The following is an 11,538-nucleotide window of genomic DNA, read 5'->3' as shown; positions in this document are numbered from 1 at the left end:
TGCCTGGTGCTTGTAGTTCTGCATGCAGGGATTCAACATACATTCATTCTGAAGCTGTAGGAAATACGATATTAATTCCATTATTTCTATAAGGTAATATCCAAGATGTTATAGCTTAGTCTCATGTCATCCCTACAAATAACTAGTTTGCAGAATAATTGACAGTTATGTAAACCCAATTAGTAAAATCCCGGGGCTTAGAGAATCATTCCATTGTTTGGTTGATGAAGTAGGCCTTTTGTGGATTATATGACGATTATTAGTTTAGTCAGGGTATGTACTAAACTAAGAAGGTCCGGTTCAACAAGGCCAGCCACCTGTAAGATTTCCCCTCTCCCCTAGACCCCCGCCATCGCTAAGTCAGATGGGAGGGGGCCTTTGTTCAAACATAGTTCAATGTTACGTTGCCAAGCACGGTCAAGTTGGAATTTCTCCGCCGTCCCTCACTGCAATGACGATGGGAAGAAACTCGCTCCAATGGATTTCGGCGATTTGCATGATATACTTAGGTAAGAAAGCGTATTCGGCGCCTCCTAAACGGAATATTTTATCATATTTGATGCAAAGTGTTAGTAAGTGCCTTAACCAGGAGCCTCTAACATTCTTAACCTACTTATCGCAAGGTGACTGAGCAGTACCCACGGTCATAACACGACGTTCTGTGAGGCTTCGTGTCGAATGTGATGGTGGTCGATAGCCATTCCTTTAGCAAGTTTAAAGCGGAGCAAAGTTTCTGGATAATTTTATTTCATACTATTGGGCTATGGGTACTTTTGTGTTTGTGTGTGGTCGAGCGCCGTGCGTGCACGCGTGCTTGAACTGCGTGTGTGTGTGTGTGTGTGTGTGTGTGTGTGTGTGTGTGTGTGTGTGTGTGTGTGTGTGTGTGTGTGTGTGTGTGTGTGCGCGCGCGCTCCCCCGTGCAAAAGAAAGCAAACATTACAATTCCAGGTCCTATAATCCGCTCTCGGTGGATTTGTAATCACATCATCACTGTATCTCTAGTGTCAGGGGAAGGTTGCTCCCTGGTCCTCAAGCCCGCCAGAGTGGTGGTGAAGTTCGGGGAGCCCGTGTCAGTCACATGTGAAGCCGCCCGTCCAGTCCGAGTACTGGGTTGGGAATCAACAGTCGGAGCAGCCCATACCCAGCAGGACCTCTCGGTCCAGTGGAAGGCAGACAGCCTTATCGATTGGATAGAGGAGCCTATCTGTTATGGAGTATTTTTCACTGCCCCCAGGCAGTGTGAGGAAAAGCTCAACCTTGTCCTATACAGTGAGTCAACCACTGGTTTCATCTCGTCCGCTCATATAGCCTAGTACTAGTCATCTATTACATAACAAGCATTGATTTCACCTTCTATTGACACACCGTTATTCTCCTGCGTTCTTTCTCAGAAACCCCCGACAGCGTCTCTATCCGCCAAGTGAACCACACTGGCTCCATGAAGGAAGGCAAGGAGTACCAGCTTCTCTGCGAAGTGCAGAACATCGCTCCTGTCCAGTACCTAGTGCTGAGGTGGTACAGGGACCAGACCGAGGTCTATCACAGTGCCTTCACTGAACTCACACAGTCCTCGCCGGTGCAAGTCTCCTCTATCCTCTTGATAACTCCAACCAGAGCGGACAATGGAGCCCAATACAGGTGCGTGGCCGAGCTGGACCTTGGACCAGAGGGGCCCCAGCCGGCTCCTACAGTCTCCTCCGGCTCCCTGAATGCCTCCGTACACTGTGAGTTGGATACCATGCATATACAGAAAAGTCATGCCATTAGGATTCAGCATTCTGCTGATGGGTATTAGTAAGATGGGTTGTATATTATTGTTTGCAAGATTACAGAGAAATTGTTGAAAGGGTGCAGGTTGCTTGAATAATGATGCGTATGTTGTAACTCTGTGTTGCATAACTTAACATTTCAGTATGCGCAATTACTGTAAATAAAAACTGTGAATTACTGTAAATAAATAGAATGGCAAATTATATCAGGTGGCCTTTAAAAAAAAAAAAGTGTGTTTTTCCCGATAGATCCCCCAAACTTTCTCAGTCCGGAGCCAGAGATGCTGGACCTGGTAGTGGGGGAGGAGGTCACCCTAAACTGCAGTGCCACCGGGTACCCTACGCCCGTATACAGTTGGCTGTCAGCCCATACACTGCAGGAGACCCTGACAGATGAAGCCATCATCACGTCCTCTTCGCTGCTCCCTGGCACCTACACCTGCACTGCCTCCAATAGGCTGGACAGCAAGAGCAAGCGCTTTCTGCTCAAGGCCAGGTCTAAAGGTAAAGAGGGCCTCAAGTAGTAGTCAACATTTTATTTTGTTTGTTTATTTCTTTCTACATAATGTTTGTTTGTTTTTTGCTTAGGTGTGTAAAAAAACTGGATCCTGTGAATGCGATGAAAGCCAAGAAGAACATTGAAAGTACGAGAAGGATTCTTCAGGGGAAAAAATATGGTGTCTTCCAGGGAAAGGGTGGCTTGAAAACTCAAAAGACATTTGGAGGGTCTTAACACGGAGAATCACAGGTCACATAAAGAGCAGAAGGTGAATCAACTCTTCAAGGAGTTGTAATTCCCTTGTAACAGATGTGTTTTAATTTGAATATAGATGTTCTCAAACCTAATTTGTAGTTTTAAGATATAATGCATCTTTTAGTTTTTGACCAATAAAATGCTCTTTAAGATTATTAAAAACTATATTACTTGTACCTTGTTAGACAAAAAGATAATCTATCTGACCTACAAATATATTTAATGTCTAAAATAACATTCTTATTTTTTTTCTGTTTCAGAATTTGTATAGAATATACAAGTGATAGTTAATCCTTTAGAGCATTACATAACATTATAGTTAGGAAAGTACAAGCGTATGGAAGTATAATAGTGCCAAATGCCTAAATGCAAAATGGCATGTTGAATGCCATTCAACATGCCATGCCAACAGCCCAATAACAATGCTTGAATTTTTGCAATTTCTGCATTGCAATTGGATGCTTGAATGTTTTTATTGTTGAATTTGGTTGTTAAAATACCATCTTCATTATTCGGCAGGTAAAATGTAACCCATTATTTTTTAACCTTGCAAATTCAAGTTTAAAATTCTGTCTTAACATTCACCATCCGGGTATCACGGGAAGAGCAACAAATTGCCAAGAAAATAACTGAAAGTGGCTTGAACAGTACACTAAAATATATCCTACTGTACTGAGGATCAGAAAAGTATTTCTGAACTTAGAGCTTGGTTCATCTCACACTCACATAACCACAAGAGCTTGGAGCATGCTCTGCCTCCAAGCGTATGTGTAAGTGTGTCTGCAATCCATTGCTCTTCCTTTTCTAGCATGTTCAATAGAATTTTACCTGCCAAATAATGAAAATTCTATTTGAACAAATTCAGCAACAGAACAATTTCGAGCATCAAATTGCAATGGAGAAAAATGAAAGCATTGTTATCGTGTTAGGTTTTATTCAATTTATGTAATTCAACATGCCATTTTGCATCGAGGACATTTGGCGATGTTATACTTAAATATAAGCGTCATTAATACTTTTGTTTTGTTGGTTTTCTCCAATCAAATCCAGAAAACCCAACACACAACATGTGTGCTTTGTAATCCAACAACTAGACCTTCACATTGCAAGTGTCCGTAGTTTTTCTGTTTCTGGAAAAATGCCATGTTTGTATTTCATTAGTCTTTGATTAATTTAAGCCTGGATTTACTTGCTTCACCATGTCCTGGACAGGCCTACATAGGCCTACAGCTGCTACTTACTGACTTCATCCTGGAATCATCTGAGCCATATTGGACACATTGTCTAAATTGATTCATTATTTATATCCCTTTGCTTCATGACCTGGCACCCTCTGATACTTCTGATTCGATTATTACATGCACACGTACAGTAAGAGTTATTTTGGTCCACAGGCCAGGACCAGCTTATTTGTTTCATCAAGGACATTTCCTGTAAATCAACAAACCATGTTTCCCAATTAAAATGAACTGATGCTAACATGGTACTTTTGCATCTATTTAAATTAATATTCTACTTTAAAATATGTCAAAGGAATATTGCATATTTATTCTAGGATGTTCTGTTTTATTTATTTTCTTTTTTTTCCTATCCCATATATTTAACCATACTTTTACTATAGCTGTGTGATGCTTTCTTGGTCGTGTTCGACTTGGCAACTTTGTTTTTGTCAGGCCATAGACTTTTTCGACTAAAGAACAACGGGGTTTTATAAATAAAGTTCACTAACTTTCTTTCAGCACACATGTCGTGGTGTACTTACTCTATCGGCCACCATATGTCGCAATCGAGAAAATGTTCGGCCAACTGTAAAGTACATTCATTGGTTAGTCTGTTCGGTCACGTGACCAAAACAGGAAGTGCTATGGAGTAGTCGTAAAGTACTTTGTAGGTTGTTTTGTATTTGTTTCTCCAACCCAAAAGTGACCTTTGTCAAAGGGCCATTCCTTTTTTTAGAGGTATTAACGTTAAAAGAAAATACTACTTATTTAATTCACAAGGATGCTATGTATACACAAGTGCCTGTTTATTCACAATTGTCTTACAACTAAAAAAAAAAAGTGTTGACATCTCTTGAATGGTGTATTTCAGAAACATGCCACCGAAAGACCCGTGTCAAAAACAAGCATGTGCAATTCAAACGTGTTTGCAAGGTAGGCTGCGACTGCGGTTGGTTTTATACTGGGAGTGCTGGCAGCATTATAAGCTACTGGTGCCCACTTAACGTCTTTCCTCCTCAACAGCAAACAAATACGTCGAAAGTAAGTGTGAGGATGTGCTCAGGGAGATGCGTCGATGCTGCCAGAGTCTGTCTGCCGACCGTGTGTCCGTCTGCTGCAGCGGGTTCTCGAGAGACCCGAATACTACGAAGAAGCAAACGACTACTTGATGAGAATTATGTAGATGTAATTGCATTTTATAATACAATACAATCCGTGCAATCATGTATATATGTTATTAAATCGATATGGAGGTGAACGTGTTTTGGTTGGTTTAGCATAACAAAATAAACGTACACACACTGGTTGTACCCTATCACTTGTTGTATGCTTTATATTATTTATGATTGTAACAAAAATAAAGATTGACTCAGCAAGACACAACAACTCAAATTTATGATTACATTTGTATGTTGTATTTGCAATAAAGCATGGACATAGGGCTGTTTGGTGCGCACTGCACAGCCTTCGTGTCCCATGCACACTCCTGTCCTGAAGAGAAAAAAAACGCACCTCGTATACGATGGGCCATTTATCCATGGTTTTATTTCATGATACGCGTTTTATAATATGTAAAATAACCATCTCTGAACTCATTCAGACTATAGTTTTAACGTAAAATCGGTGAACTCATCGACTATTTTTTCGACTATAATCCCCCCCCTGTTTTTTTTTTTTTACAAATCGCACCCTGTATATATGTACATATGGACGCATATATGGAGTAAATAACAAAACAAGTAAACAAGCCATAGCTAGGTGGGGTGGATCAAACCCAACCACCAGGGACTCGCCGTGCGTCAGCGACGTGACGTGATGACGTCAAAGCGGAAATCTGCTGCGATTCTTTCTAGAATTTCATAGGAGCTTTGGCGTTAGCCGGAGGAAACCTTAAGCTGCGAGAGCAGTCCACAAAAATAAGCCAGGCAAAAAACATTGGAATCGGCAGCACGAATCTTTGGGGCCTGGCGTTATTCGATCAGTCGCAGCAATATCACTGTGGTCCAGTTCTAGACGGCCACAGTTCAGAGATAACTTTCACCTCCTGCTACCGACGTTAGCACCCGCTAGCATAATGTCCAGGATAGACTACAGCGTGTGGGACCACATCGAAGTCTCGGATGATGAAGACGACACACATCCCAACATCGACACACCCAGTCTGTTCAGATGGCGACACCAGGTACAGCACGCTTCGTTGTCCGCAATATGCAAACAAAGGTGCCAGATTCGTGGCATGTAATAGCCTAACGTTAGACCACTTGGTCGGCAAGCAGTTGCAGGTATTTGCTAGCAGCAGCTACCAAGTTCTGTCTGCGCGGATGGTTTCCGCATGTGCAAAATTAATGTCCATTTGTCCATTTTTTTTTCTTCTGTTAGGCACGAGTTGATCGCATGGATGAATATCAGAAAAAAGGAGAAGACATGGAGAAGGCGCTGAATGAAAGCAGACGCAAACTGGCAGACGCGCAGAAGAAAATAAAGGAGCTCGCCAGCTCGGCGACCGATGATGCAAAGGCGGACCTGACCAAGGCACAGGCAGAGGAGAAGAAGCTGAAGAAAGAAGAACGGGAACTGGAGAAGAAATTTGATGAACATCAACGGGATGAGAAGAAGATGCCATGGAATGTGGATACCCTCAGTAAAGAGGGTTTCAGCAAGGTGGGACATCTGCGTTGATTTGTGATTACATTACACATTGCATTGGGACTTTTTATATCTTATATCTATTTATATTATGTCACAAATATGTCATTGTGATCCGAAAAATGCCGCTACCTCTCAATGGTTGGCAATGTTTGTCAGTGTAGTAAGAGGGTAGGTGTCCTTAATGTCAAAGACATGCAGGCATCAAGTTCCTATCTGCTGATGTAAATGATCCGTTATCTGTTCCATAGAGTGTTGTTAACGCCAAACCCGATCCAAGTGAGGAGACGGAGGAGGAGAAAGAACAAAAACACAAAACCTTTGTCGAGAAGTACGAAAAGGAGATCAAACATTTCGGTAAGCCATTTCGTTTTTGCATTCGTTCATGTCTTCGGTCCAGCAGTACCGTAGCATATGATGGGGTTCATATTGTGGCACAGCAGGAGTCCTCCTCATTGCGTCGTCTTCCCGCAGGGATGATGCACCGGTGGGACGACAGCCAGAAGTACCTCTCCGACCGCTCTCATCTAGTATGCGAGGAGACCGCCAACTACCTGGTCATCATGTGCATTGACCTTGAAGTGGAGGAGGTACATTTGCACATTGCCGTGAACTGCATTCAATAGAACTGTGGTTCTACTGTTTGTCATTGCGTCAACGTCCTTTAAAGGGGACATATTGCACCAGCAGGTGTGAGTGTGATTAGCCGCTTCAAGCCATTTTGAAAATGTGCCGCTTCTGACATCACAGGTGGGTGTGTCCGGCTAGATGTATGACGGATAGATAAGAGCAACGTTTGCTACAGTCCACTGGGTAGGCTGGTGGACTGATCTATCCAGCACACACATCTAGGTGGACACGCCCACCCGTGATGTCAGAAGTGGCACATTTTCAAAACGGCTTGTAACGGCCAATCACACTCACACCTGCTGGTATAATATGTCCCCTTTCAATTTCTTCACTAATGTTGTTGTATGCTACATTTGTGTGACCGCCGACCACTTGTGTTTCCGTCAAAGAAACATGCACTGATGGAGCAGGTGGCTCATCAGACCATCGTAATGCAGTTCATTCTGGAGCTGGCCAAAAGCCTCAAGGTGGACCCACGTGGCTGCTTTCGCCAGTTCTTCGCTAAGATCAAGGTAACGTTGCTTTGGTTGATAATACAGCATGTGGCTGGGTACCGTCACATCAAATCATTTGCATTGTCCTTCATCACAGTATTAGGGCGTACTCACACTAGGCAAAGTTGCCTTGTACCGTACTCAAGTACGATTGCCCCCCCCCCATTCCATTTTGATGGAATGTTCTAAGGTTTTGTGTGTTCTGAGAAGGGATACGATGACACTAGGGTCCTGTCCCAATTCTCCCCCATCCCCTAGATTTGAGCCCTAACCCTCGATTTTGCGCGTTCCTGCGAAGGGGTAGGGTGTCCCAGTACTTAAGGGAGCAAGGGGGGAGCGCTGTTTTTCCCTTAAAATCAACCCTTGAACGCTAGCCAGTTCGGTAGCTGACTTGCAGCTAAGGGCACTCAAAGCAAGTGTTCTTGTTAAGGGGAGAGAGAAATGGGACTGGGCCTAATACTGCTTTCACCATGCATAAAACCTTTTTGGCCTAAACACGGGGGCCTTCTTTAACCAACCATGGGTCGTATCCCCCCCCCCCAGACCGCCGACCAGCAGTACCAGGACGCCTTCAACGACGAGCTGGAGTCCTTCAAGGGCCGGGTCCGTGGCCGGGCCAAGATCCGCATAGAGAAGGCCATGAAGGAATACGAGGAGGAAGAGAGGCAGAAGCGCATCGGCCCCGGGGGCTTGGATCCAGTAGAGGTGTACGAGTCACTGCCAGAAGTAGGTTCTTGCATCATCACACCGTCATATCCTTTTGTTTTGTTCCGTATTTTAATTATTCTGACGATATTTGGTCTGTTCTTTTTTTTTTTTCCTTTTTCTTTTACAGGAAATGCAGAAGTGCTTTGATGACAAGAACATTGAAATGTTGCAAGAGGTTATCAGCAAAATGGACCCTACGGTAAGTTAACAAGCTTGGGGATTGATAGTGTAGTGGCTTGGGTGTTTGACCTCCAGCTGAGAGGTTCAGAGTGTGATTGTTGTCGTGGCAATTTCCTTTAACAGATATTGCGTCTAGGACAGATGATATTTCTCAATGCAAAAAGGCACACAATACTTGGCAGACAATTATCCTAGGTTTAATGCATGCATACATTAGACTCCTCTCTAGCAGAGTGAGTCCAGAATACAGTTTGACAGTTATTTATACCGTTTCAGATCCTTCCCACATTGCAGATGTCAATAATCAATCAAATCAACCAATAGTAGGCTACACCAACTATCCATACTATATCATCTTGCTCTGTATCTTGCTGAGTGCCAGAAAAAAAGTAAAGCCTGTTATAGGTTTGGATTTGTGACCACATTCAAGTCCACCTATTCAGAAATTGGGGAACTAGGAGGAACAGGTGTTTGGTATTGTAACTCTCTTAGTGGATTAGCTGAGAGAGTTATAGTATGACCTAGGGATGTCCTTTACCAAGGTTTTGCAGTCAAAATGAGGACAGAAAATAAAGGCTTTTAGCCCAATAAAGTTTAATCTAGGCTAATATTATGTAGTAATCAATATAATACATCCATGAAATCAAAACCTAACTGGTCTCTGGAGACTGAGAGCACCGTCCTGTCTACGCACAGTTTTCAAATATCAATGAGGAAAATCGATGAAGAAAATGTAGAAGTATGGACCAACTAGTCTACAACTAGTCGTGCAGTTCGCAAATAGATCTTAGCTCTCTTGGCTTATTCGCTAAGAGAGTTACTAGATCAATCACCTTTTCCTCCTAGCTCCCCAATATCTGATTAGCTGATTTACATCTCAGATTATTAGTATGAAATACCAGTCACCTATCCATACCTATAACAGGCAAAACGTTATCATGCTGGCACTCAACAACACAGAAGACCTAGTTGGTGTAGCCTTCTAATGGTACGATTTCCTCCAGGTGTTACTTTGTGACATAATCCTGACCTGAATGCAAAAACAGTACATACTGGCCTGGGCAGAGGCTGATGGAAGCCTGTTGGACAAATGCACAATTAAATGCTGCAAAAATATATCCATTTGTGATGTTGGTTCTCGCATATTGAAAACACGTTATTTTTGAAAGGAATTTGCGGCATTAGCTCAGGAGGTAGAGCGGGTTGGAAGGTAACCGCAAGGTTGCCGGTTCGATCCCCGGCTCCTCCGAGTGTCGAGGTGTCCCTGAGCGAGACGCCTCACCCTAACTGCTCCTGACGAGCTGGTTGACGCCGTCGTCGGTGTGTGAATGTGTGCATGAATGGGTGAATGTCAGTCAACGCTGTAAAGAGCTTTGGATAAAAGCGCTATATAAATGAGGACCGTTTACAATTCCTTAGTGACACTACAATTAATCTTTCCCCTTTTAGGAGGCGAAGGTCCATATGAAGGCGTGTATAGAGTCAGGCCTCTGGGTGCCCAACTCCAGGACAGACGACACCGAGGACAAGGAGGAGGACAAGGAGGAGGACGGAACGTACGAGGAGCTGAAGTCGGAGGTGGAAAAGGAGAAGGCGGACGAGAAGAAGGAATGACAGACCAACAACGCTTTTATGAATTGACTGCTGTTTATGCAATCGTATTGACCTACTGCACCGCAGCTTCCAACTATATGTATGGCTAGTTTGTTGCCAGAGTATTCGTACAAACTGTGTAACTTCTCGAAAGATATTAAGCTCTGATTTTAAGGATTAGTCTTAGCATCCCAAAACACATTGTTGTGTATTACCTGCTTGGAATCAGAATGTCGCCAACTCTGTTTCTTAAACCTTTTTTTTTTGTTTGTTTGGACACCATTAAATATGTATTCTGTATGTTTCTCCTTGCATTCTTTCCTCTGCGCCTCACGTCTGACGGTTTCCAAATGACACTCTTGCCACTTTATATTTCCTTAAGTACAAACTTTTTGGATCTATTTGAATCATATCCAAGTGAGAAATCATCATCTCTCACGTCCCTGTCAGGTGAACTTCCAGAGGACATTCTATGCAGAATATCGTAAAGGTAAAAGTATCCACTCTGATCGTTTCTAAAGACTAGTGCGCCCCCAGATGAACGTGTGCGTACGGGCCGGGTACACTAGGGCGGGGGGCGCGGTGAGCAGGGGGGACTTGGTGTCTTTTTAATAAGTTACTTTTTATTTTATTTGAATTTTAAATAAACACGATACCAAGGGTCAGAAGTTTTACCAGAATTGTGATCTTACGAAGTCATGACAGAGGGACTTGGTGTCTTTATTCATGCTTGAAAGATGAACAAGCCTCCTTTTTTATTGTATTGTGTTATGTTCAGGGAAAGTATATGCAAATGTTATGTTAATGTTAAATATTGTTGCAAATGTTACACACAAAAAATTAATGTTTATAAATCATATATTTTTAAAAGGGAATAAGCTGATGAAGCTGACAAGTGACCAATGTTTACTGTTTAAAAATAGTTTGAATTAAATGCAAACCCCAGTGAATTATTTGCTCTTGTTTCTCTGTTTTGAGATTCACACAGACTTAGCAGTCTTGTTTAAATGTTACAAATTGAGTTAATAAACTGAACTTGGAAATTGTTTAAAGTTATTGCAGATGTTATCTCAGCTAATTTCATTAATCTATTTTGATAATAAGGTGATTGTATGCAGAATGCTGGTGCCAGCAACTCATACAGTGGTTTTGTACAGATAAATAAATAAATATTAGCAGGTTCTCTCAATAGTATTTCAATTCAGGGAGGGCGCGAAAAAATGTCTGTCTCCTAGGGGGGGAATGACAGAAAGTAATCTTTTTTTCGTAGGATGGTAGGGGCACGTACCGCCTTTTTCGCCTCTGATTGGTTAGAAGGGCTCTCCTCCGATTGGTTACAGCACAGGGCAGGCTGTCGGCTAGTCTACCACCAACAGAAGTAAACTAAGTCAATCCTATTAAAGAGTAGCCTACATAAGCATACACAATTACACAGAGGGAACAAGGTATGGAAAGCAGCGAGAAATGTAACGCGACTATTGTACACTGCAGTGGAGTAACATTGACAACAACCTCTAACAGTTAGGCTCCAAGTTTTCCGAACC

The 11,538-nt window shown here is 42.6% G+C and overlaps 3 protein-coding genes across 4 annotated transcripts; all 3 read left to right on the top strand.

Moving 5' to 3' along the window:
• The first annotated feature begins 422 nt into the window (after positions 1–422).
• Positions 423–3,043, top strand: LOC311373396 (vascular cell adhesion protein 1-like). Its single transcript, XM_084488133.1, has 5 exons — positions 423–509; positions 1,003–1,269; positions 1,392–1,724; positions 2,019–2,273; positions 2,358–3,043. The coding sequence occupies exons 1-5, from the start codon at positions 452–454 to the stop codon at positions 2,363–2,365; spliced, it is 921 nt and encodes a 306-aa protein (XP_084344259.1). The 5' UTR covers positions 423–451; the 3' UTR covers positions 2,366–3,043.
• Positions 3,044–4,372: 1,329 nt separating this feature from the next.
• Positions 4,373–5,049, top strand: cmc4 (C-x(9)-C motif containing 4 homolog). 2 transcript variants are annotated; one of them, XM_084488717.1, is made up of 3 exons: positions 4,373–4,410; positions 4,615–4,676; positions 4,767–5,049. In XM_084488717.1, exons 2-3 carry the CDS (start codon positions 4,619–4,621, stop codon positions 4,910–4,912), a joined length of 204 nt encoding a protein of 67 aa, XP_084344843.1. In that variant the 5' UTR covers positions 4,373–4,410; positions 4,615–4,618; the 3' UTR covers positions 4,913–5,049. The 2 variants fall into 2 exon arrangements, with proteins under 2 accessions (XP_084344843.1, XP_084344842.1); XM_084488716.1 differs by having other exon boundaries at positions 4,374–4,481.
• A 538-nt stretch (positions 5,050–5,587) lies between these two features.
• Positions 5,588–10,294, top strand: cdc37 (cell division cycle 37 homolog). Its single transcript, XM_084488926.1, has 8 exons — positions 5,588–5,925; positions 6,123–6,404; positions 6,641–6,746; positions 6,864–6,979; positions 7,409–7,531; positions 8,057–8,239; positions 8,349–8,420; positions 9,851–10,294. The coding sequence occupies exons 1-8, from the start codon at positions 5,818–5,820 to the stop codon at positions 10,013–10,015; spliced, it is 1,155 nt and encodes a 384-aa protein (XP_084345052.1). The 5' UTR covers positions 5,588–5,817; the 3' UTR covers positions 10,016–10,294.
• The last annotated feature ends 1,244 nt before the right edge of the window (positions 10,295–11,538 follow it).

This window comes from Micromesistius poutassou, assembly GCF_964030765.1.
Source record: "Micromesistius poutassou genome assembly, chromosome: 1".
NCBI lineage: Eukaryota > Metazoa > Chordata > Actinopteri > Gadiformes > Gadidae > Micromesistius > Micromesistius poutassou.
This window is presented reverse-complemented; position numbering and strand designations above follow the sequence as displayed.

Excerpts from the sequence above, each read along its gene's own strand:
- LOC311373396 (XM_084488133.1), top strand. The coding sequence starts at position 452 with ATGACGATGGGAAGAAACTCGCTCCAATGGATTTCGGCGATTTGCATG. Across the intron at positions 510-1,002 it reads GATTTGCATGATATACTTAG|TGTCAGGGGAAGGTTGCTCC; the intron begins GTAAGAAAGCGT and ends CTGTATCTCTAG. Across the intron at positions 1,725-2,018 it reads CCTGAATGCCTCCGTACACT|ATCCCCCAAACTTTCTCAGT; the intron begins GTGAGTTGGATA and ends TTTTCCCGATAG.
- cmc4 (XM_084488717.1), top strand. The coding sequence starts at position 4,619 with ATGCCACCGAAAGACCCGTGTCAAAAACAAGCATGTGCAATTCAAACG. Across the intron at positions 4,677-4,766 it reads AATTCAAACGTGTTTGCAAG|CAAACAAATACGTCGAAAGT; the intron begins GTAGGCTGCGAC and ends CCTCCTCAACAG.
- cdc37 (XM_084488926.1), top strand. The coding sequence starts at position 5,818 with ATGTCCAGGATAGACTACAGCGTGTGGGACCACATCGAAGTCTCGGAT. Across the intron at positions 6,747-6,863 it reads AAAGGAGATCAAACATTTCG|GGATGATGCACCGGTGGGAC; the intron begins GTAAGCCATTTC and ends GTCTTCCCGCAG. Across the intron at positions 8,240-8,348 it reads TGTACGAGTCACTGCCAGAA|GAAATGCAGAAGTGCTTTGA; the intron begins GTAGGTTCTTGC and ends TTTCTTTTACAG.